The sequence below is a fragment of the Harpia harpyja genome, chromosome 9 (genome assembly GCF_026419915.1).
Source record: "Harpia harpyja isolate bHarHar1 chromosome 9, bHarHar1 primary haplotype, whole genome shotgun sequence".
NCBI classification, from domain to species: Eukaryota; Metazoa; Chordata; class Aves; order Accipitriformes; family Accipitridae; genus Harpia; species Harpia harpyja.
In genome coordinates, this window is record NC_068948.1 from 41,620,311 (window position 1) to 41,647,165 (window position 26,855).

The 26,855-nt window shown below is 37.0% G+C and overlaps 1 protein-coding gene across 7 annotated transcripts in view; it reads left to right on the top strand.

Moving 5' to 3' along the window:
- CABIN1 (calcineurin binding protein 1) overlaps nucleotides 1-26,855 on the top strand; it is a 120,436-nt gene that overhangs the window by 40,992 nt on the left and 52,589 nt on the right. For all 7 annotated transcript variants that reach the window (XM_052798162.1, XM_052798167.1, XM_052798166.1 and 4 more), the window contains 3 exons: nucleotides 4,424-4,606; nucleotides 6,720-7,054; nucleotides 13,095-13,208. In XM_052798162.1, coding sequence (XP_052654122.1) covers nucleotides 4,424-4,606; nucleotides 6,720-7,054; nucleotides 13,095-13,208 — 632 coding nt within the window. The remainder of the gene's footprint in view (nucleotides 1-4,423; nucleotides 4,607-6,719; nucleotides 7,055-13,094; nucleotides 13,209-26,855) is intronic.

Genomic DNA, 26,855 nt, shown 5'->3' on the forward strand with positions numbered 1-26,855 from the left:
AATGAAGGTCTTGGCAGTATAGATGAACATAAAAGTTCTTTCTTCCCAATGACGTCTTTCCAATAATAATTAATATTTTTTTACTGATGTCTTGGAAAGTTAACAAGATTCTTCCTTTTGACCTTTTTACGTCTTCTGTCCAGAGCTGTTTTTTCATCTGTTGACAGAGTAGGTGATACAGTCTGACATGGAAATCCCTGAAATGTCACAATTTGCGTACATTATGAGGAATGAGTTAAAAAAAAAAAAAAAGGCTCTCAAGTGCCATTTCCTTAATCTTTAGAAATAAACATGAAATACTTAACTTTACATCGAATAGTGATTTCAGCTCATCGTGTTGGAAATCTCCCTGAAACTTAGGAGTGATGCAACAAAGTAATGATGCAAAATATAATAACACCAAAGAGAGAATCTGGTATCAGGACATATTTTTAATAGGAATTTTGTTGCAGTTGCTTATGCACAATTTAGTAGACCTTTTTCCCTATTCTCTTTTCTCTATTTCCACTACAGATAATAATTGTGGGACATTAATACCCAGTTGTATTTTTATCTTAGCTTTTGAAATAATAGGAAACTTTACAGGAAGGGACCTCAAAAGACTATTTAGTCCTTGATTTATCATTTGCTTATAACTGAGGGATTACTTCAGCTCTTTGGAAAAGCCTGTCTTATTGCTATTGCCAGATGGAGGAACTTAGAAAATACCTTAGGTAAACAAAATACTAAAATCAGTAATTTTTTAACTCTTAAATTACCTTGAGTTGCATTAAATTGTCTTTAATTATAGCAGAAATTATTAAAAAGCACTGATGTTCTCTTGGATTTGCATCTTTCAAAATGACAGGTATCAATAGCAGTTGGGAATCTGGAATTAATTCTCATGTCTCACTGGCTGCAGTGGTCTTTGGCGTGTAGGTTGAATAACACTAATGACTGTCTCAGCTACAGTCAACTTACCAGATGAAGGAAAAGTGGAAGAAAAAACACAATGAATGTAAAAATATATGCCATGTGTCTGTCTAGTATATATAAAAGATATTTGTGAGTTAGGCTAGAAAAGCATAGTACTTTCATGTATGAAAAATATGTAGAGTTTTTTGGTTTTTTGTTGTTTTTTTTTTTAAAGCAGAGTTAGGATGTGACTTGGTGCAGTTGCCATGAGTTCTGCATTACATACTGCAGTGTTTAGGTATTGACAGAGCTTTTTTATTGTATTATATTATATTATATTATATAATTATTATATTAAGGTACATCTTGGGTAACCTAGCTATTTGTCTACCAGTCCTTGAGAACCTCCAGCAATTCTATAGGTTCTTTATGCAATTTTTTAACTGTATGTAACAGTTAAGCTAGAGATTAAGGAAAAAAAAAAAAAAAGCAATTTTCTTGCTGCAATTAAAACCTATTGCCTCTTGCTCTGTACTTAGTGAATATGAAAAGCAATTACTGTATTTTTATTTTGGTTAATTGTATGTATTTGGAAATTCTCCCTCATCTTTTTGACGATAAATAAGTCCAGTTCTCCCAATGTTTTTCTTATATGCCATCTCATTAATTTCCTCATCATTTTTTTTCCTACCCTCTGAATTCATGCTAGTTATTCAGTGTCTGTATTTGGGACGCACATTTTAAAAAAGACACCATAATTAAGCTTAATTTTCATTAGTGCTCAGTAGAACAGGAAGACTCTTACGTATTTTTTCTGTGAAGTTACTGATTATACATTCAAGTGTGCTAGCTTACTGAATTGCTTTTACAATAGCATGACATTTTGGCCATTTCTGGCTTGAGAATCACTAATTCGTTACAGGCACATGTGAATATGTGTGCTGGGATACACGCACATTTTCTGCTACTGATCTTGTTATCTTTTAGGTGCTTATAAATGCATTTATTTATTTATGCTCAAATAATTCTGTGCAAAATGAAGGCCTGCTGGCTAATAGCTTTGACGTTTTATCCTTTGTAAAGATAGGTACTACACTTTGTTTTTCATTCCATGGAACTTTACCAATCCTCTGTGACTTCTGAGAAAATAATGCTAATAACTTGTGGCTGCTGCTAATTTCTGAAATACTGCGGTGTTCTTTATCAGACCTGTTTAGTTTGAAGGCACCTACTGCATTCAGGAAGTATCTAAAATAATAGGAAGTTGTCTCAATAGTAGTCTTCCTCTGTTTTTCAGTGATTAAGGAGCCAAATGTTAATATCATTATTGTTTTTTATATAGATAATGTGTTGAAAGAAAAGGAGAGTGAACATACATACCTAGAGCTACACTAATTTTAGTAGAAATTTCAAATTAAAGTAGCTAGCTAATTGTAAGGTGGTATTTACATTTGTTCCCCATAGGGAAAAGCTTCCCTGTCATGCATACGTTTGAAATTCAACATGCTCAATCATTGTCTATCTTTGCATGCTGGGAAGTTAGTGTCATTTCCTAGTGATCTGATATCGTTCTCGCATATTGGTCTAGCAGTTCTTGATTTACATTCTAATGCTTCATCTGTCATAACCCACACATCAGAACTGACCTCCAGGCTTATGGCAACATTTGGAAATTTGCAATTTTTTTTTTCTTTCCCTAGATGAGTAATTCAGCCTCTTTGTCACAGATGCAGAAACTTCCTTTAAAAAAAATATCAAGGGAGCTACTGTAAATGTTTTCCCTGATGCCAACTGGGAGTTCAGTAGTATCCATTTGTACCACAGAAGGTTATTAAAGCTTTATAAATGAGTCATTTAAAGCTTGACTGACCTCTCTTCAGAATCCTTCCCTCCCCATTCTTTATAATTATATTCTTTCTGTATAAAACTTGTCATCATTAACCAGCTATATAACTTCCAATTAGGAAGCAAATACTGTTCCCCCATTCTTTTTCAAGATACAGTTTTATTAAGATCTGTTCACTGAAAGGGAAGGTTTTCTTTGTGTGGTAGTGAAAAGCCTATGGAGTGCATCAAATTTGGTTTAAATTTGTTGGAATCCTAATAAGCAGAACCTGATCTGTAAGCTGAAGGGTCTGCAGAGGGATTTATCTTGATAAAATAAATTCATAGGAGACCCTTACCTCTCTCCTGAACAAGTGCAATTCAGATGGAACAGAAGAAATTTAATTAAATTATCAGCTCATCTCAAAGCAAGGGCTTTTGCTTTTTTAATTTTCTTTCTTGATCTTATCAAGAAAATTAATGAATAAGAATGCAGTGGAACTACCTAGACAATGGAGGTAACATGCCTCTTGGTTAAGCTATTCCTGTATCTTAAGCAGAAGCTGGAAATTAATCTTTTGTGTGACAGATTTAGACAGAATTGCCTATATGGGCATTTTGCATTGGACGCTGAATTGTGTTGGCACAATATTACAGAAAAATGCCAATTTCCCATCTCGGTAGGAATATGCGTGCATCTTTCTGTTGGAGATACTAAACTGCATTTTTTAGTCATGCAGGGTTGTGTCTGATTACCCTTGATGGAGAAGAACTTGGGTTATATCGGGCAGGTTTCAGACATGGGTGGAAGGTTTTCACTTGCCTGTTTGTTCTCAGGTGTGAATTTTATCCCCCGTGATAAAGTCACGATCCTGTACAATTTCTTCTGTGCTGTAACTGCTATCAGCAGATTGACAACTTAGTTGTAACTGTAATGTAGTCAGCAGCCAATGTACACTACTCCACTCTCTCAAGACAAAGTCACTTCTTCTGTCTACTGTCTTGAAGTCCAAGAGTTTTCTTATCTATCTTAGACCTAGTTCTTTGATGGATTGTTTATTTGCCATATCAAATCACCTTTCAGAACATTTGGTGAACAGCATCTAACACCTGAAGGATAGATGGCATCAGTGAACACTCCTGTAAGTCTCTGCCCTCTAATGGTACTGGCTTTTCTGTCCTTCACAAGTAATTTTTACCAGTATTGTTGTTCATGGTTTTCTCTTGTCAACTGAGCTTTGCTTGTGTCAGACTGAAAATTATACTGGGTGCTTTTCAAGGTAAATGGCACAGTAAACCTGGGAAATTTTATAGGATCATACTAGCTGAAATATTGCGTCCTCAGCCTAACTGCTTTTGAAAGTTGAGCATCATTGCTTTTGAATCAAATTCCAAGATTATATTCTAGGAAGAAATGTGGTGGGGCCGGGACCTCTCTATTACATTAGCGTTAAGTAATACCTAGTGAAAGAAGACTGGGGTTTTAATTTCTTAGCACAAAGAAGTGAGATGAAAATGATAAGTTGAAGTAGACAACTTAAAAGAAAATAAATACCTTTTAGACAACAGAATTGGTGGTTGTTAAGGATCCTGTATTGCACTTGTAAGAGGTCTGCAGAGTGGCTGCAGTTTTATGTTGCTGCTACCAGCAAGTAACAGCTTGATGAGTATGAAATGGTGCATTCCTCCCTTATCTCTTTTGCAGAGAGGAGTCAGGATAGCACTGCAGCCGTGCTGTCTGACTCCAGTTCCACACAGGATATGTTTAATGAGCCTGCCAGTTCTCAAGACAGCCTGAGGAAGACTTACACAGAGAAGAGGATTTCTACTACCTGTGCTGATACACTGATGCCCAGCAAAGAGACCCTGGGATCTACAGAGGAAAAGAGTATGCCTGATCTAATAATGTCAGCTGATATATTCTCATTAAAATGTTTCTTCTGGCATGCAGAAGTACTGAAATACACTGCACTGTGACTGAGGATTTTAACTAGGCATTGTTGCTGCATGTATGTGTGTAGCTTAAAATTGGAACTGTGCTTTGCTTATATGGCTATCATCCCAATTTGTACTACCTGTTAAACCTTACAAAGAAAAGAATAATGATAAACTGCTGTCTGTGGTGGCCCTTTGACTGGCTTGCCTTCTTTTAGGTTATTATTTACTCTTTTTTTCAGTGTTTCACATCTCTAAATAATTTAAGTAGTTATTTGAAGATAATCTCAAGCAAACCAGTTCTTTTTCCCCAGGTATAGGTGCCCTTTTTGTTCTGGCCCATTAGCAGCTTGATATTCAGTACATAGAAGAGCACAAGTAGTGGAATTAGATGTTTTATTCCATTGGATACTTTATTTCAGTGGAGAAGCAGAATTGCTCTACCAGGTTTTTCCATGTATAATAGTACTAAGCGTTCTGTATTCCATGGGAAAAATTGTTTCAAAATCCATTAGCTGGAATTTCCCTGTCTGATGTTTGTACAGTTGGATGTGGCAGTAGATAGAGAGGCTGGACTTCAGCAGGGAAAGACAAATAAGACCAATGTCTAAATTTTGCCCACCTTTCCGGGTTGTGGCCCTTTGTGGGATGTTAAGTCTTTTTTGCCAGTTCACACTATACTTTAGTCTTTTCCAATTTCATAGATCCAGAAACCATGGTATGTGGATAGCCCTGATTCACTTCACTGATCTCTCTCACTAGGAACAACTGCTGACTAGTGATCTTTTTGTTCACAGACTTGGCTTAGCTTGGTTTCTTGTTTTTAAGAATATTTTACTTCAGTCTTGCCTAAGCTAGGGAAGTCTGTGGTGATGTTTGCATCAATATGGTGAAATAGATGCCAGTTCCTAGTTTTGTAAAGTAGTACTTACATAATCACTAAATCCAGTAATCTTTTGGGTACTAGACTAAAAACATGTCTCTCTTTCAGGCTTGCAGTGAGTTGTGGTGTTATCATCAGTTGTCTGTCAGAAAAACTGTGTTGAATGCATTCTTACATTACTAACATTTATCAGAACAAAAGTTGCATTTTTCCATAAAGCTATCTGTAGAGTAAAATTATAATGGACACATAGATTGTGCAAGTAAATTTTGAAAAATTTCTGTTCTGGAAAATATGTTTGACTCAAAGTTCAGCCTTATCAGAGAAAAAGTTACAGAGCAGCTTTGTACTTGAGGATGAAGTATACTTTAGTATATCTGTAGCCTGCTAGGAGATAAGATCTAATGTAAGAGGCTCTTTATCCTAGCAAAGACAAAGACACAGTAAACTTCCATGACTAAAAATCAAAGGTAAAAAAATTAATCTGCATGTAGCATGCATGTTTTCAGTAATAATGACTAGCTAACAGGAAACATGGAAGCTCTCACTGTCTCAGATGTTTTCTGAAGAAAGATTTGGTATCCTTCAAGAAAAGATGGGTCAATTGAGCCATGAGTTACCAAGTTAATCGCAAAAATATTTGGATGGAACTGTAGGTCCTACATTATCCAGAAGGCCAGGTTAGCTGCTGCTAATCGTTCTGTCTGAGCCTAAATTGTATTCTGGAATTGTGTTCTTCTGGGTAGATTGTTAAGAATAATAATACATTTCACTTGGCAGGATGGCTTTAATTTTCCGTTCCTTCTTCCTTTCCTTGCAATAGAATTTTACTGAATTTACACTTTCATTTTGTTGTTGTCCCCTCTCCTCCCCCATCTTCCAACAGTATATAAAATCCTGCATTGTGTAAGGTGTGCTGATTGCTTACTATAGCTCAGGGAAAAACCCAAATAAAGACAATGGAGAGACCAGTGTGTGGCTCTGTTTGTTAATGAGCTGAAGATTACTTATTCATTAAACATCAGGAATAGTCATCATTTTTTCAGGAACCACTCAATAATTCTGTTTATGCCTTAATGAAGAAAAGGATTACATTTGTTGTATTTAATTTTTGTCATTTTGTATATTTTATTTGCCATTTTGTCATTTTCATTGTCACTTTTGTCTTCTCTTAATGTTCCAGTTGCAGGAAAGTCAGAAGAGTTGCTGGAGAGCTCAGAATCTTACCATCCTGCTGAACCTACTGGCCAAAAAATTCTGGTGGATCCTCAGTCTGCTTCTGGCAATCCCATCAAAGCAATCCCCCCACCCTCACAGTGGGACTGCAAAAAGAAAGCTGAACCTTGTGGAGATGCATCTGAATTTCCTCATGGTCTTCCAGCAGACCTTGAGGAACAGCGGAAGTTCCTGACAGAGCAGTGTATTGCCTCCTTCTGTTTGTGTCTCAGCCGCTTTCCCCAGCACTACAAGAGCCTCTACAGATTGGCATACCTGTACACATACAGCAAAACACACAAGGTAAGCAGACCATTCATACAAAGCTGACTAACTGTGTTTATTGCCCGAGTAAACAAACTGTATTGTCATTTGTACTAATTCAGAAATCTCAGTGTTAAAATACAGTAGGTAAGTTCGTTTAATGCAGTTTGGTTTGGAACTATGGTCTGGGAAGTCTTCAGCTCCTAGGTTGTCTGATTCATGTGTGTGAGGCCAGTTGAGTAGAAAATTTCTTTTTTTATTACTGAACTAAGTGATTTTTTGTCATTCAGCAGAGAATTACCTTTTAGATATGTCACATAAATTAAGATCTTCTTGCGAATAAGACAGCAATTATTTATTTTGCTAAGTGGACTGAAAAGTGACTTGGAAGCAGAAATTCATCAGTATTGGTGTAAACACATCATGTGACACAGACTTTCTGGGTATCTTGGGTCTTTGTCTGTAGAATGAAAGTTTTCCTATTGTCAGAGCATAGAGGTCATCTTGAGTAAGAAAAAATTACTTACTGTTTAGAAATCACCGAGTGAAAGTCAGAGATCCTACTGCTCACGAGCGGGTGATTTTGGATTAAACAGGAATAACAATGTCTTGGTAACTGTAATAGTATCAGTTCCTATTTGAGGTCAGGGCAAAATAACTTGCTTCCTCCAGCATGACCCTTGCATATTCTTCATCATAAAATTAATTTCAAAAGCCTTCTGCTATGAATTATCATTGTTTTGGTTTTAAAATTATGTCATTCTTTATTTTACTTCTGCGTACTTCTGTTATTATAATCCTTTGTCTCTCTGAAGTATCAGTTAGTAAAATGCTTATGAATAGTATGTTGAAATTATCAGAATCATTTCACTAATTGTCATAATCAAGGTTTGAACTCACAGATTTCGTATTTGGAAGTCTTATTTTATGTCATATGCTGTGCTGCATGGCTTCCGGAATTCTCTTCTCCACCAGTACTGAAGCTTGTGTGAATAATAAGGAAGGGAAGGTAATGGAAACAAATCATACCCCTTGCCTCATAGTAGAAAAGCAATCAACAGTACTGCTGCAAATTGAGCAGTAGCATGTCTTACCAATCTACTGAAAGGTGATGCATATTCCATTTGGCTGTACATTGATTATCCAGAAAAATGTTACCATTTTTTTAAAGATAGCTTGTTTTGAAAACATTCTTATGCTGTTTGTATGTGACAGTTGTTAATTTTTCCATGGAGCTAATCATTAATAGGAGCCGTAGATTCCTGCAATCTGTCATTACTGTTGCTGACAAATGATTTTGTATTAACATTCAACAAAAAAGACTGCCTGTTTTCAATTTATTGGTTCAAATAACATGTCCTTGCCTGAGGAACTACTTGCAAAATATTTTCTTCTTTTTTTTTTCCCTGATGAAGCCTTCTCTTTTGCTTTTTGTATCTCTCTTCTTATATAAATACCAACTTAACAATTTGTAATATTCTTCTGTATGAAATATACATTGTTGTCTAAACCTATCTCCTCTTGGAACTCAGAAAAACTGAATGTTGCCTGTTTGAGACTAGTAGTTACCAGGTTGGCTTCAACTAGCATTGTTGGGTTTTACTGTCCTTTTTTATTACTTCTCTGCATAACAAACAACTACTTAACACTGCAGAAAAAACTTCTGACTGATACGTGTATACTACATACTTTTATGAGGTTGTAATTTTCTTTCTTTGATGACTCATTCAGGTTCTTTTGTAGAGCAATGTCAAATGTCTGTGTTTTAATGGCACACTAATATGTCTTCAGTGGGAGTTACGCTCCTGAACAAACGTAAAACACAAAATGCATCTATGCATTTTTAGGAGTAACTGGAGTAAGAAGTATGCTTAGATATACTGATGATAAGCCTGATTTAAAAAATTAGATAAATTACATCAGGTTGAGTTGCTGTGGAGGAAGACTGGATTACTGGTAAATTTTAGAAAGCTGAAATTAATTTTTAAATGCATATAACCATCTTGGAAAATTCAGCATTTATGTACCAGTGCCAGGAATTTGCATGAAGAATTTAGACTGATGGCCAAAATTCATGGTTGGCTGGGAAAGGAGAGGATTGGCAGGTCTCCATAGTGCATAGAAAAACAAGTTTTCCATATGCAATCTGTTTTCTCCCATTTTACAGGTTTTGCTGTTGTGGGATTAGTAAAAATAGTTGTTGAGTGCTTTTTTTAACATCTTTTCAAAATCTTTCAACATTTTGTTTGGCTATGTGTTCTGTTTTTTTTTCCCCCTGCAAAATCCTGCTTACTATTTGGACGCTGTTTCTCTTTGGTTTATTCTGTTATCAGAGCAAATTTGTACATAGCTGGTTTTTGCTGGAATAAATGTGCAGGAAAGTGAGGATGAATTTTCAGAAGTTACTTCATTGCCAGTTTGGGCAGTAGTTTTAGCTTCCCATTCACCTTGTCTCTGCCTTGAAGTAAAGTCTTAATCCTTTGTGATTTTTACCTCCAAAATGAGTGTTGGCATGGTTTGGAAGGAGAAGATAGGACTTGGCAAGATGCTGTTCATCAGTATAACTAAAAAGTTTTGTGAAAAGTGTTTGCCTTATGGTCCTTATGGATCAGTACGTAGAACTGATCTGATGGTCTGCCACCAGCAGATTGTCAGGAAATAAAAATATTTACTTACATGCTTTTTTTATCTTGAAATAAAAACCACTCTAAATCCCAGAAGAATCTGCTCACAGATAGTTTGTATGACTTAGGTTTTTTAAGTTTGTATCTTCTATTATGTGCATTATTAACAGAGCCCTTAATGGGGAAATTTGTCAGGTATAACATAACGTCAGTAGCATGACAGTTTAGTCAAACTAGGCATAATACATTCTTGTAAAAATTACAAGATTATATATATATGTAGGTTTAATATATACTTGGAGACAGGCATAATCTGTAAGCATAATAGATGTAAGCATTTCAAGTAGCAACAGTCTGATAGTAGTTCATTCAAAAGGCTACTCTTCAAGGTCAATAGTCTTTTTATTTTGCTTTTATTTGATGCAGTAGCACTACGGTTTTTTTGACACAAAGCCTTGTAACAGACTATAAAAGAAAACAGAGGGAAGGATAAAGGTATAGCAGGATATTTTGTACGCCTCTCAGCAGCACTTCATGGAGTTTCCGAGTTAGGTAAAGGTGGCTTCTGACACTATCAAGTTAAGGGGTATCCATCTCAGGTGACTCAGATTTCCACTTGGTTGACCATAAGAGATTTTCCTTTTCCACTTTAACAACGCTGGTAAACTTTTTTGCAAGTTATTGTACCCTGTCAGTCATCTTGTCTTTGAATCTTGGGGTGATAAAGATGTGGGAGGCAACAGCTGAAGTGGAAAGAGTACTTCATAATTGCCCTGAGTCAGACAGCCAAATCCAGCATTTCAGACTGGCAAGCAGTATGCCAAGAAGAATAAATCCTTTTTGCTATGTCCTGGATCCCTTCACCCACTCCTAATAACTTCATCAGCTAAAAACCAAGCAGAGCAGACTCTGAAATCTAATGAGTTGAGACCTGCTCAGGCGTATTTACTGGGAATAACTGATCATGCTGATTTAGGGGAAGGGTAGTGGAAAATCTGTAACTACGTCTTTTATTCCTATTAGTTTTGATTGTGTGAAGTTACCATGTAATTGCCTCATTTGTCTGAATGATCTTTTTTCCTCCTAGCTAGGTTACTGTCATCATCTTGTTCAATAAAAGCCTATGAATTATACGTACTGAATACATGTTATGGATGGTCAGTGTAATGTGCACAGCAGATCACCAGAGCATGATGCTACGCTTAATGATTTCTTAACATTTTCATTGTAAAACTTAGATTCAGGAATACATCCCTAGCTAAAATTTCTTTAGACTGGGATTTTATATTTAAGCTTTGTAGTGGTAGCTTTCTTAAAAATTAAAGGAAAACAAAACCCTTATGTGATAGTTTTAACTGTAAGATTCAGATTGCCACACATTAGGCAGTTTTTTTACTTCATTTTCACACTTGGAATTTACTTATGTTTCTGATGACTATGATTGGCATAAAATAAAGCATTTATGTGCCTGGATCTTGGACATTATGATAGGCTTATTTTTGCTGGATTCTGATTTTATTCAAAACAGGATGACTTTCACAGAAGACCAGATTTTTGTAGGTTCTTTTCTGGTTTGTATTTTCTTCTGTACGTATTTCAAAGTATTTTGCAGGCTTAGGTTAACAGGATTACAGAAATACATATTACAAAAGAAATACCATAGGAAAAAGTTAGTATACAGTTAAGTTTACATACTTTGCTTGCTTCGATCTTAATTGAATTTGACACTCAGTGATAATAATTAAATTTACTGGTTCCCCTGGCTAGCCAGAAAGTGCCTTGTGATGTTTTTGAGTGAACATGTATTTGTTCCATACCAAAAGAAAACTATCCAAATCCCCTCGACTGCCTTACACTATAATCATGAAGGTCCTGTATAAGTACCTATATCAGCTCTCTGAATGAAGGATTTTTGACATCCGTAAATATCTGGTTAGTATATCCAGTGTTCAGTGCTCTTACATATGAATCCATAATCAGCATTTTGCTAGAGGGGATGCTCTAATTCTGGTAAGACATTGGAGATTTCCGCATGATTACTGTCATTAGGACAAAAGCACTTATGATTGAGCAGGGCTTTTACTATTTCACCAGAGTCTTGTAAAGAAAATAATCTGGAAGACAGGGTAAGAACTTTGCTAATAACACCCTCCCCCTACTTCACCCCCCCCCCCCCCCCCAAAAAAAAAAAGATATTACAACTGGAATATGCTTCTTGGATGGACATGATTTAATCATTTATGATTCACAGAAGCATATTTCCAGCCCAGAGAACACAAATCAGAATTCAACATTCTCATTTGTCTCTATGACCCAAACATCTTCCTCTTTATCTGCTCTGTAGTGAAATTGTCTCTAAAAAAGCCAGTCTAATGCAACTCAAATACTACTTTCTAATATTGAAATAAAAAATGAAGTAAAACAAAACTTCCATCAGTGAAACCTTACAATTAATAATTGTCCCATCTGTTAGTAATGTTTTGCCTGGAGCCAACAGCTGTCCCTAGTTCTCAACTGCACAAGAGATGTTCGTGCATTGAACTCTTAGAGGGGTGCTTTTATGAATTTTTGATTGTTGTCTATCATTTGGTCTCCTGCTGATACTTTCTTGTTAACTCATCGAGCGTTATTAACCAAATTTGATGACAGGCATGGAATTTTCCAGAGAGGTTAAGTGAAATTACATGGAGGGCAATGGCTGGGTAGAGGTAAAAGGCCTGAATGCACCACCCCACTAAAAGAAGGCTGCAGTTTAAGCCTAAAGGTGCCTCTTCTGCTAAGCCTGGGTGCTGGCAGCTATGCCTCACAGGTAGTTAGCTCTAGGGAAGAGCTGTGGGATGGCTTCCAGAGTGTGTGTGTGTGGGGAAACTGGAGGGACTGAGGGATAGGGGAGGGCTGGGGGAGGCAGTGAGGGGCCTTGTGTGTGGAGAAACGCTGTAGGATACCCAGGACAGTGAGTTCCACTGTTTGCTTAGAAACTTTATATTTTTATATATAGATTATTTTATATTGAGCATTAAAATTCAGCTTTTAACAAAAAAATTAAGGTGTTTTAAATATACCTGTAGTTCAGGTTTCTGTAGGTGATAGGAGATGGAGGGTGGATCTCAATGAAATGAAGACAGGTTAAAAAAAAAGATGAGAAAGCAAAACTTGATGATATGAAGCTGGATTCAGCAGCTGTAGGGGACTGACTAGTCTGCTGGGGTTGATCAATCTGGATGCTTGCTCTGAGAAGCAAGCTGGCTTCTCTCTCCTGAGGGATGGCTTCTCTCTCCTGAGGGATGGCTTCTCCATATCACATGCCTCTACAAATACTGTCGGAAGCAGCTATGTAGAAAATGAGAAATGACAATGCAGGTTAATAAATAAAAGCAAGTGAGCACTTTGTAGTTCTACCTGTGGTGGCCTTTCTGTCCCCTGCCTGCAACTCACCTACCCCATTTTGTCCACAGAACCTGCAGTGGGCCCGCGACGTGCTGCTGGGCAGTGGGGTCCCCTGGCAGCAGCTGAAGCACATGCCTGCACAGGGACTATTCTGTGAGAGGAACAAGACAAATTTCTTCAACGTAAGTTTATACAGCTGATAAACACACCTGTACTTTCTCAGCCATCATCTTAACACCTGTTTCTCATTTGAAAAGTTTGCGAAGGGACGGTAATGTGAAATTCAGCAAAGGCGTGTTAAACAAGCCGTGAATGGCTAAAGGAAAGGCAGAATTGTATTACAGAGATATTTACTGGGATTTTCCTCTCTTGAAGGGAACCACTTTAGAAGGATTATTTTCGATGGGCTTGAAAACATGGGGAGACAAGCACCAACATTTCTTAGTTATGCATAATTTACCGTATACTTGATGGTTCAGCCCTCTATAAAAATTCTAATTCTGTTCATCTTAATTATCCTCTTGTTTACTGTTTCTCAACTAGACTTGCAATTCTCATGACAAAAAAATAGTGCTGGTTGCTCTAAGAAATTTCCAGAGTTGGAAGGAGCTTTCTTGTATTCAGCTTTTGTAGCGTGGCTCAGCAAAAAGAGTATTTCCAAGTCCGACAGTGTAGTAGCAGCACTGTCGTATAGATTGTCCCTGTGTCTGTGATATCTTCTAGCCCACAGGGGTGTCTGTGCCTCTCAGTGACATGGGACACAGAATACTTCTGAGACTTACATGAGCATTTATCTATCAAATTCCCTGCTGTGATTACAACTTAAAACATTGCTGTTGTCTCCAGTATCTCTGGCTTTTCTGTGGTATGTTCTAGGGTTTTGTGCCTTCTGCTCTTTTGTGATAGGATTCTGTAGCTGTTTGTGGCTTGCAGTGTGTGGTGAGAACCTGGAGATGTTCTGTTTGTCTTTCTGGACTGTGTAGCTGTTACATGGTTGCTTTATGATGGCAGTGACAGAAGGTTATGTCTCTGCTTTCCCATCCAGTGCTTCTGTTTTAATATTTTAATTGTGAAATTTATTTCCATTTTGTATCTGTTAACATCTATCTTCATTTTTGCTGTATGTTGTGTTAATTAGCACTTCTGTGCAAACTTCTGTTAAGTATAAGGTAAGTGCTCTTCTCTGATTATAATCCCTCAGATGGGTTGAACAACTAAGGAATACTGACAATGGTTCAAAATTGTATCGTGGATCAGTTTGTAAAAAGAGCTTCTATGTCATTCCATCTTTCTGGATATAAGTTTTGATTAACAAATACTGTAAGCCTGATAGGGTATAGACCAAACAGTTGTGACCTGATTGATGACTGTGTGGCTTTGTTCTGGTTATTTCCCTGCAATATCTGCCTGCTTTCCTTACAAGAATCCTGCAGTGTGATTAGCACTTCAAGCTGGTGAATACTTTGGCTCAGATCCAGATAACGCAAGTATTCACACAGAAGTTAATGAAATTATTCAACATGCTTCAAGTGAAGTGCGAACTTTGCATGATCAAGGCTGACTTGTTCATCATTGCAGGGTTAAGTGTCAAGAGTATCCAATGTTTTCATGTATGAGGAAGATGAGCAGTAAGTAGGGAAGTGAGCAGTGTGTATAAGGGAGTGTTTCTACCTGAAAACGTGAATTACCTCATTAAGAGAGATCAGTGGTTGACCTAAATCATGTCTAGTTTTTGAATACTAACGTTAGATAATTTAATTTAAAGGTAGATTCCATTGTATCCCTAGGTGGATGTTTCCAGCATTATTTCAAAAAATAATCATTCCTTATTCTGCATATTGATCTTTCTATACTCTGAAGGATGAAAAGTGCTAGTATGGGTACTAGACAGCTGTATAATAATTCTATTTTGTAAATCAAGAAAAACTTAATTCCCATAATTTAATATTATTAATTTTCTTTAATAAGAAGTAAAATACACTTTGAAAGAAAAGAGAACCTTCCACAAAGGGTATATGCTAGCCCAGTGCAATATATTGGCAATACTGTTAGAAAAGAGAAAAGATATGTGAAAATTACATTTTCAGCTTGAATGTGGGTCTGCCAACAGATGAAGACAACGTTAGTCTAGAGTCTTCTCTGGAGACTCCTGCTGCCAGGCTTGAGAAATTTCAGTTCGGGGACTCAACTCCAGTGTGTCTCAGCTATGGTGATAGTATAACTAGCACATGGATTGCCTCAGACAGCAAAACAACGTGTTGAGGCTTTTGTGAATTGGTGCTAACATCTTGATTTATTGCTGCATGCATGTAGGTTAGTCTTCCTGTTAACAGGTACAGTGTACGCTATGAGTTTAGCATGGTAAAATATTTTGGTGGTCTCATTTTCTACCCAGCTATATTTTCAAAATCCTCTTCAAGTAACACTCTGTGTGGAACATGTGGCAATAATCCAGTACAGATGACACAGACATAGCACAGTGAGAAAATCCAGATCCGAGAGAGAAAGAGCTACAAGTGCCCATGTAAAAAAGCTGTTAGTGTCATCTGACATTCCAGAATTGGACAAACCTAAATCTGTGAACAACTTGGGAAAAAATCTCTCAACACTGCGTTGACCTTGTCTGGGTTAAACCTCAACTAGTTTGTTCTCATGCAAAGCTCCTAGCAAGGCAGTGGGTAAGCAAATGTACTGCACCATCTGGGTCAGTGCTCAGAATACAGACGTGTGTGTCATCCATTGCATACAGATGGTGTTAGAGCCCACTGTCCCAGCTAGTGTCTTCATATACAGAGTCAGGTGATAAAACAGAAATTACAGAGCTCTACAAAAGTAAGTAGTCGCATCTAATCTTAGAAATCAAATGGCCAACCTTAAGATTTTCTAAGCTTATTAATGTCCTCCAGGGTTATTTTCAAGAGAAACACTTTGCCTGAAGTGTTTATTTGCTTCCATGAAATGCATTTGGTTTTATTTTTGAAAACTCTTTGCCCTTCATGATACAAAAGAGTTAAATGAATGTCTAAGTGGCTTTCTGTACATACTTTACTATTGAAATACCTTTTTCTTCTGGAGCAAGTGGCACTAGTGTTTTTAATCTCTTGTACAGAAGATTCAGGGTTGTTGAAATTATAGCTGACTCAGTTTTATAAGTGCAGACAACAGTGCGCAACAGAGAAAGCTAGCAGCTCAAAGACAAGCAGGGACTGTGCCAGCCTGCTCCTCCCAGACATTTTATAAATCATGCATACTCCTAGTAGAATTATTTATGAAATGTTTATGATAGCACTGTATGAAAAGAAATAAACCTGGGTAAAGCTGTCTCCTGTTAAATTTTACTGCAGAACTGCTGGTCTGAATCTGTGTGTCATGGTCTGTTGTCTAATTTGTTAGCTGTCACTCAGCTGCAACCGAAATCTCTTTGAATTAATTTTTTACTGTCTTCAGAATGAGCAAAAAAGGCATGTTCACTTAGCCCTGATTTCTTCTCATTTGACATACTAGAATAATGTCGGGATGCATAGAACTTACCTTTTTTGGTTTTAAGAAAAAAAAATGCTAACTGCATTATGGTACCTGTTTGTTTCCCAAACAGAAAAGAATGGCCCTGATTTTCTAGGACCAGAGGTTTTTGCATGTTGACGGCCCTGCTAGCGATGGCAGTCATTGTATGAATGATTACTGCAGTTAGACTTACAGGAGTTTTAGCTGCGTTGCTATAAATGAATACCAGTTCTTTTTTGTTTGGCCAGTTACACGTTTCTCTATAACTGCATGTACAGGTACACTCTAGCTTTTCTCCTCTATCTCTGTGTGTGTGTGTAAATATAGAGAGACTTTTTTTTTTAAGAGGGCTCCAGGATGGTTTCTATAGTAACTACATTAGAAATTAATTCACCAGAAGAAAAAAAATAATCACAAAACATTGCTTTATATAGTAGGGAACTTTTTTTGTATATTCAGATTTCATGCCACTATTAATAAAACAAAGTTAAACTTTGTGCACAGATGATGGGTATTCATCAGTCTGTGGGTGGGTGGTGATTGTGGAAGAAGCGTTTTGATGGCTGAGCTCAGTGTACCAGTAACTTCTCCATATGGTTTAATATACAGTATTTGTATTTTCCTGGCACATCATCTGTGGTAATAATAATAATCTGTTGTAACAAAGATCATGATGTCCATCTTTGGTAACTGTTCCCCACATATGAAAGCTGTGCATGCAAACAATATACTATAATGCAGGCATTCATGTGCATGAAGTCTTGCTGCAAACTGTTAAGGATAATTGTTCTATTTTTAACTCCAAAAGAAACACAGTATGTTTATTCTCTGCTGTATTCCTGAAGCTCTTCATTCTGTGGTCTGAGTAATCAGGGTCAAATTAAGGTAGCAGCATCCACTGGGAGTCAGACGCTGAGAGAGCGCAGTGATTTCACTTTAATTAGCCATTGTTCATACCAGGTGTGACTGGGTGCTGGCAGGAGACTTCTGCTGTGCAGAACTGCAAGTTCTGGACACTGAGTAGTTGAAGAATAAAGTCTAAGTTTAGTGCTGCAAGGTTCTAGAGGTAGTTCTTTTTATAGCATGGTGATAACCAGTGGGTGCTTCCTCTGTTGCTCTCCCTGCGTAGCAGGTTCTTTCCCTAGTTGTGTTTCAGGTTGAGAGTTACGTCTCTCTGTCTTACCAGAGAAAAGTTGTTTCTGAAAAGGAGAGCAAGGTGCAAGGGCTGACTCTGTTTTGGGATTCTGTACAACCAGAGCCATACAGGTGAATTTGAGATGTAGGAAAGAAGGCTGTTCTGAAGTCCCTAATATACGGGACTGTTGAGGGGAAAAAAGGCAACATGCCTCAGCTTTCCCAGAAGCTGGGCAGTTATATCAAGGAAGTTTGCCTCAGTTGTTTTTATACCTTCCCTTAGACATACATTACTGGTCACTGTCAGAAATACGGTACTGAGTGAGTATATGGGATTTTCTTTTGATCTGATACAGCCACCTTTTGTTTCTCTCCCAGCTCCTGAAGTGTAACCTTAGCATTAATGATTCCCATGACTTGAATTAAAATTAAACATTTGTTACAGATTTTAATGTCTCTAATAGAGAAAACTGGATATATATCTTTGAAGGGAAGAAGGAAATCCATTCGGGTGGTCTGAACCTATTCCAGACATTTGTTCTGCCCAGTCTGAGGTTGCCACTAATGTTGACCTGAAGAACCCCCAAATACCACGCTGGGCCAAGGGCAGCTCTTCAAGGCTGATTGTGGCAACTTGACTGAAGCCTCAAGTTCAGTGTTTCCTACCATGTACTGGAAGACTGAAACTGGAGGCAACAGCAGACTAAAATCACCTTCCTAGAACTTTTACTGCTCTGCTTTCCTTCCTGTCCTTGGCTGGTGATAGATCTGAGTTACTCTCCTCCTGCTCATAGTTGGTGTGTGTCTTTTCAGTTGGCAAATGTGCTTACAGCTCCTAGACATCTGCTATATGGAACATGAGTCTTCTGAGAAAAATAGTGCCATTTGAATCAGGTTGGGGGAAAAGGAAAGAACTTGAAGAAACTTACTGTGTTTCCATGTGAGTTGAGATTTTGTCTCAGCGTGGTGAGAGTTTGAGTTTAATAATGGGTCTAAGAGAATTAATGGTTGTGTTTTAGCTTGATCATGATTGGTTGCAACTTTCTGAAAAAATGTTGGCCTTTTTAGTTCTTCTAACACTTTGTGTGAAAATGAGTATGAGAGGTTGCCAACTGAAGTTTAAAAAAAAAAAAAAATCACAAGTGACATCCCAGAAATCACAAGGGTTTAGTTATTCAATTTTGCCCTTCTTGCTTCTGAGTGTTTTAGATGCCATTTTTATGCAACCACAAGGGAACAGAAACCATAAAGGAATAATTTAAAAAAAAAAAACAACAGATTTTTAATTCCAGCAACTAGGTAACACTTGAAACAAGTTATTAGACTTAGTACCATTTAATAGGCAGTATATTATATATATATTAAAGAAGTGTCTGGAAGAGGTGACCTCCAGCATTAACACTGACCTTCTGTGTCGTTGCATAAAATGAAATAATAACGATACCATAACGACAACACATGTTAATAGTCTAATATTTTTATGCTTCTTTTTTTCTTTTTTGTGCTTATGGTAGGCAGATAGGGGCATCTGGTTAGAGGATAGTTAAATCCCTACCTACTTTAAAAGATAGAATTGTCTTTAATCTTTTCAGGAGATGGACATATTGTAGCCATGAAATATGTGTGTTTTCACTGTGCAGGAAATAGGCCCTGAAAGAGTGAGCTTTCTGCTTTGTAAAAGTGCTGTTCAGTAAATGCAGATTCTTACTGCCAGCTTTCTACTGACTGTGAAGTATTTGGATGTTAAGTAAAAAACATCTCCCTGCTATGTATTTTCTTCTTGTGCTAGGAAGGGCAAGCTACTTTATGAAATGATTTGACAATTTAGAAACTAGGACTGTCAGCAGCGTGCTGGTGTGCTGTTAGGAGGCACTATGCTGCAGGGAGTCTTTGCTGCAGAGGTGCTTGTGTGAGCCGAGGCTCTATGGGTCATCCAGTACCTCTCCTTAGGAAGAGATAACGGAGGCCTTGCTGTACTGCATTGGAGATATGTTGGAGCTAACATGCTGCCTGCCTGGCCTGCTTCCTCAGTAATTTTAACTAGTATTTCATCGCTTTTCCTATGTTCCTGAATAATGTCATTATAAAGCTATTGTTCTTCATCTGTGTGAGGAAACCATTTCTGGTGTGGTGAAGACATACTTGTGTGGAAAGCTGCTGAGGAATAAATAAAAAACCCTCCAGGAGTCTCTTCTGAGCCAAATGATTGTATAATCCTATGCCTTGATTTGTAAATAGAGTCAGCTGTATAAATGGCAGGTTTTATGGTTATAGTATAAGCTAAAGTTTGGAAGGTTGAAGAGTGAAACCAAATCAGTGTCTTCCCATCCTCCGTTCCTTGTTTTTCTTCCTTTTTGGTCTTTATTACTTTTCTTCACTTCACTATATCTCGTGTGGAGCAACACCATGTCACAGGTGTGGTGCTCCCAACACCCATCACTGAATATCCATTGAGCCACAGGATAGAGGAACTCGTACTGAAAAAATCATTGTCTCACCTGCTTGCAGATTCAGGAAGGCATATTTGCATTGATTAAATATAATTCATATATACAAGGCTATTTTTGCATCAAGTCTAGAAACTTTTTTTTTTTAATGAATGCTTAAATTTTTGATAAGTTGGTTCATTAAAATGCATAATGAGGTGATAGCCTGGCCCTTCTCTCAAACTGTGACTGAAAGTCAATTTTAGAAAAGTGAATGTATGGAAGAGAATTAGTTTTCTCTGACTCCATTAAATTTACTCATCTTAATGTCTATGTTTGAAACAGGCAGACATTTTCTGTGTGGAAAAAGGTAGCTTTTCGAGAATCCGCATATTTTAGTCAAGTAAGGATATTAATTTCCATTGTTTTTCTTGTCTAGCATGGTAAGTGGCTTCTACTGGAGGAAGGGGAAGTGGGAAATTGTGATATTAGTTGCCCCTACAATAAGAGTAAAGATTTCATTATTTCTTTTCTGACTTCACCCTTGATAGTTGTTCTTTTACCGGTAGCAAGCCGTTTTCCTTCTTTGTCCCCCCCTTTTTATTTTCAATTGTAAAGTTAATGTAATTCTACTCATACATCTCCTGCCCAGATTTTCTAATGTTTTAATTGGAAGAATGCTTTTAGTAGGTACAAAGGAGTTTGTTCTCTCATTCTCTCTCACTTGCTCTCGTGTGCTCACTCTCTTACGCAACCTTAATACCAACTCTGAAAACAAAGGTAAGCAAGGAGTTAACTGTGCAAGTGAAACTTTCATAGTGATTGGATTAAGACCAGAAACCAAGTAAGCAATGAAGTCTTAAAGTTGCCTATAAAAAGCTAGATAACTTTTTCAACCTCTGACCAACATGTTATTTACAGTTCTTCACTCCATCCTCTTGGAAAAACAGAACTCATCAGTGAAAAATGTCCGTCGTTCACAGAGTTTTCTGTCTCAATATATACACTCTGTTCTTTCTGGCTAACTTTGCAGGCTTCCAAGACCCAGCTAGTAAAGATGCCAATAAATCTAAATCCCTGGAGATACAAGCATGGGGTTTTGAACTGTCGTTTGTGCCAGTGGATATTAAACAGCTATTTTTTTCCATTCTGTTTCCCTAGGAAAAGTTTCTTCTTTTGTTGAGTAGATTAATTTCCAGATGAAGGTAAGCTAGGGAACAAATAAGCATGAAATAAATGAAGATACAGCTTTGTAGAAGAGAGATTGTCATGGAGGTTGTAGGGTGTTACAGGACATAAGGCAGTTTTAAAGCTGGATCTTAAAAGTTTTAACAGTAACCATTTCACCCAATCTAAACAGTATTTGAAAGGCGCAGGCTTGCTGGAAGAGTGTCCTTTTACAAACGTGTAATGAATAAATCCATAATTTGATTTTTCCATCTGCCAGCTGTGTATCACATATAGATGAGAGAGCTACCTTTAGATACCTAGTGGGGTGTTTTAAACCTAGGTTAGGTTCTTTCCTTTTAAAAAAATCTAAATAGGATTTTTAAAAAACTAAATAGATTTTTAAATACAGTAAGAGAGCAGAGTTTTAAAGCTGATGAGCCATGAAAGGTCTTTAAAATACATGTATTTTAATATTATATGTCTGCTATGCGGTTATAAGACTAGTTTTTGCATTTTCTTATTATGAGTTATTTATCCTAGTTTTATTATAGAAATAAATGGCAAGAACAGTTACGTCAGTGTACACTGCTGCATAAACAAACCAAACCAAACAAAACCAGCAAAGAGGAAATTTCAAATCTTAGAAGAAGATCTAAGACATGAAATTGAATCTTTTTAATTAGCTGTCATTAACGTTTTCCTTTCCCTTACAAATTCCTATAGGCTCTGACTGAAAGCTTTGACAGAACTCCTTTTAGTATCAGTGTGTAAAGTTCACACAAGCGTGTTGAACAGGCAGGTAGTATGTATGTGTCTGAAGTCATACCTCGTCTTTAAATACCCTGTCCTTTTGTTCTAAAACTGATAGCATTACTCCGAGGAACATAAATTTAATGGATATATAGCCAGAATCAAGACATACTCAGAGCAATTTTCTTCAACGCTTTTTTTCTTAGGTGAAACTATGTGTGATATAACCAAGGTGAAGTATGTTTCTTCTTGGTGAGCTGTTTCTACCAGTTGTATGTCAAGAGGATTCTGTGACATTAATCAAGGCAGTTTCCTCTTCTATATATTTAATTTTGTAGATATTTCCAGGACTGCTTTTGAGGTAGATATCAGACTGTATCTGATCTTGCTCAGTACAGCACTTGTCTGTTCTGTATTCCAGGTATGACAGATTTTTTCATTCCTGTATCTTGTCTGTGTAAAAATACCAATCTCACCCTGAAGGTTAAAGGAGCCGAATGGCAGTAAGTGAATATAAAACCAGCTACCATCAGACAAACGGCTCATACTACCTTTCTGAAACCCTGTGACAATTTCATTCTGCACCTGTGATGGTTTTAATTTACCTGGCATTATGGTGATTTATTATAACTTTCATCCTTATAGAAAGACAAAAATTAATAGTGAAATAATTTTATTAAAGCAGCATATTTCATGAGAAATATTTCTGGAATTACAATTCTCAGCAGAAGGGTCTAAGTATTTTTTTGTGGATATACATTGCCTTAGTGTAAAAATGAAAACAGAATAATGTGGGATGAGCGCAGCATGATACAAGTCCATGTGTACATCTGTGCAAGTGGATAGCATTCATAGATAAAAATTTTTAATTTAATGGCTACAGCAGGATATAATTGGCCAAATTAAAAAGGTTAAGATGGAGAAGATAAGATGGCAGATGACGATAGGTAAGAACATATTTTGTTGTTGTGCAGTAGCTAGTGTATGATGAACGGTTTGCTAGCTGACTGCAATATCACTGCGTGGAGCTTAGATGAAGATACTGAAGCAGGAGTTCTCCGAGTAATAGTACTCCATCTTTGGCAAAATTCCTAAAGTTAGAGGAGTGAAAATGTTGAATATTGTATAGTGTATTATTGTTCCAGACTATTTGGCTCCTGTGGAGGAGGTAGGATTTCCTGGCATAATATGAACACTTTTGGAGTTTGCGTGATAGCTACTATGTGAAACAGCAAGGGTTGACCACTTAAACAAGGTGACTTTCTCAGTCTCCTGAAAGGAATTAAAACAAAATATGTTTGAGTGGGTGAGCAAAAGTAATGAAGTTCATAGTGGTCAGTATTTTAGCTTGCTCCTCTGAACACTCAAATGTATTACTGTGATCCCAGAAGGGAAGTTCCTATAAGAGCTTGAGTGAAAAATGGCTTATTTTGCAGAAGCTTTATGACCTTTGTTCACTTCAGTTGCCTACACTTTGTCTCCACCAGTTTGCTTACTCACCTCCTGTCAATAAACAGTTTCACAAGTTTGGCTTTATGAAGTTGTTTAATTTTTCTGTAGGGTAGAGGAAGCAAAATCAGAAAAAACACAAACCTTTCACTTGAAGCACTTCCTAACAATTACTCCGAATGAATTATGAATTTTGCTGGCTATTTGGTTTGCTGACACAGAATAAAAATCAGAATTGAAAACTCCTACCAGGTCATTTTCTATTTAAATCTTTATCTCTTCAGCTGCTCCCTGTGTGTATATTCAAAGTATGTCAGCACTTATACTATGACCTCCTGCTTAGTAGACTGGAACTACTGTGAGTCATTAATATAATGGCGTTTTCTTAAGTATTCAGATGTTTGAGATAATTTAATGAGCTTGGTGTAACAGCTAAAATGATTTCTGTTTACACATGCCTAGTTTGTTCCTCCTGACAGACTGCACTAAGGGTTTAAGAGTATGTGTTGGGGGCTGTTGCTTGTTTTTTCTTAATTAATGCTATAACTATCAATTACAATATTTCAGGGTCACTGAGCTCCTCTTATTCCAGTGATACTGACTCTGAAGTGACTAGAGTATTTCCAGTGGGAAAAATTTGGACAAACCTGAAGATAGGACAGGTTTTTATGTCTATGTAACTCATCCATGGAGAAGTGTGTAGCCATCCCTAACTCTGTGACACTTCAACACGGTCTTTTATTATGACTGATCTGCCTAATGTAAGAGTACATCTGTTTATAATCCATGTATGTATCACAGCTAGTGGCAGATTAAGTGTTAAAAAACTTCAATAGAATCATGAAGCAGATTTTAAAAAGAAATACAGATTACAGGCCAATATAGTTGTATAATGAAGGTGGGACTTCTGATGTGAATGCAGTGCAACGATTTCAAAAGCATTTTCTTTGGAGTGTAGGAGAAAATACTCATAACAGGAATGTAAGTGTTGAAGTAAAATGTACATTCCAATTACTTTGTAAGCTGAAATACTGACAGTGGGATGAACTTAATCTTTAAAAATGATATTTGGTGACACATAAAGGTGATATTTTCATGCATGTAATGAAGTAGTTGTTTCAGCAGGCTCAAAAGAAAAAACATCTGGCTTTCTTTGCTCTTAGTCTGACAGCTCTGTACTACAGGTCTTACTGAAAATTACTTCCCAACAGGTTTTAGGTCAGGATATTTTCATTGTCATTTTCTTTCCAATAAACAAGAAAGCAAAAGTATTTTTCTGAATTAATTATACTAAAGTAAATGTTGCTTTTGGGACCAAAAAAACCCACCTTTAATTTTTTTAGCATTTCAAGTAAAATGTGCAACTATGTATACAGACGGATGTTTTGAAAGTTAAGCTAATTCAAAACAAAGACTGAGATTTTGGAAGCTTAAGCTTTTACCAAATTTTTTTTTTAAGTTTTTTTTTTTAAGATTTAAATTGCAACAGCAAATAAGCAATATTGCATATAGTTTGTAAATAAACACTAAGGTATAAAAGTATTAGAGACTGATGAAAATTGAAATTAACAGTAGCTAGTCTTGGTTTTTGTATCAGAATTGATGAGAATGAAAAACTGAACAATTAGTGTTTGATTGGCACATTTGTTCCTTATTAGTTCTTCCTTTGCACGAATCTTGAACTAAACACGCGGCATCTCCTCTGTACGTTTTATAATGAGATGTTCTCGCTGCTTTGCAAGAACAGCAAAGCAAGAAAAAATATTTGTGAATAATTTTTTTCACTTTAAGCAAATGAGAATTCACCAGTTAGTGCCATATACAGGAAGAGTCTTCAGACTTTGCCCCCCATAGTTCTTGTGGCCACTGTTGTATGAAGGGCTTTTTTTTGTTTTTTTTTCATCCTAACCTTGCAACAGGAACTCCCCCAAAACAATAGTATAGAAAGGAATGAAATTTTTCACCATTTCATAACTGGTCTTCAGTCCTTGCAGCACAATGGATCCATGTATCTATCCGAGAAAGGAAATACAGTTTTCTCCATCGGGAGCGGGGAACACATAGGAAAATGCATCCAGAATGCTTTGTCATCAGTAAAACGGGTTCTGCAGGCAGTGAATTCTTGTCTTGCAGGGATTAAACAGGAGCAACAGTAAAAGGACTTTTTGAGTTTTACTCTGTATGCATGCACGTGTGTGCGTTTACGTGTATTTTAGGAGAAAGAACAGTTATAATGTTGAAGAACAAAGACTTTTTAAGGCAGGGTAAAAATGAAAGAACTATTATTTTAAAATATATTGGGCAATATAACTAACCTTAATAGGAGAGAAATGTTATCTTTAACAGTGGCTAACTGGCTAGAGGACTTAGTCCTACTCTGGTGACTGAATTCCAAAACTAAGATTTTGGTGAGAAGACAGTAGCATAATGAGATACTAATGCACTTTCTTCAAATATATTGTTAATTTATTCAAATGTCTTGTAGAAATGTGAAAGCTAGAAAGAATGAAATAATACTTTTGAGTCCAGTCACAGCTATTTCCAATCACAAAGAAAAGAGTGGAAATGAGCTTTAAGATGCATTTGCTGTACTTCTCTGATGAGGGACTGCACAGTGTGTTCGAACTGGAGGGTCTAATGGGCCTTGATCAGGAAACATGTGTGGGTTCTCAGCGTTGCTAGGTTGCGTTACAGAATTTCGAGTGAAGAAATTTACAAAAACCAGTCTCGACTGCTTCAGAGATCATCAGTATCTGGATGAGAAATTTCGGAAAGTCAGTTCCCATGTTGAAATTTAGAAGTATCAACTACCATGTCATAAAAGTTATGATTTCATCTTGTGCCACCTGGCACCCAGGCACTTAGGAAGCAAAAAGATTTGAATTAGGGAAGAAAAGAGGAGACAGACAGAGAGGTCTTAACTGCCTTACACATTTCATGCCCAGAGAGTTCTCAGCCTAGGATTTAGACAATCAGTCGATGTGACCCTGCTGACAAAGTATGGGAGAAAAAGGGAGAATAATTTTAAGCAGAAGGGTGGGTTTCTTCTTTGTAGACTAGTAATCAGTGAGTACTGCTGTCTTTCTGAGATCTTTGCTAGAAATCACAGACGGTATATTCTGGGCACAGCATTACTGTGACAATATAGGCAGGTAAACCATTCACATGTAGGCCTATTTTCTGGGTTATTTTGTCACTGTCTTTTCAATATGTCACTTCTCTCCCTTCAAAATCTGACAAGTCTCTGCTTGCTATTTGTGAATAATTGAGCCAGAAAAAAAATTTCCTGCCTCTGTATGTTCTTAAATCGATAAGGTAAAGCAAAGCAAAGTGTCTGTCTTCCTGAAAACTTCTGTCTGAGAGCTGTCTCCAGCGGCAGACTGAAGCTGACAAAAT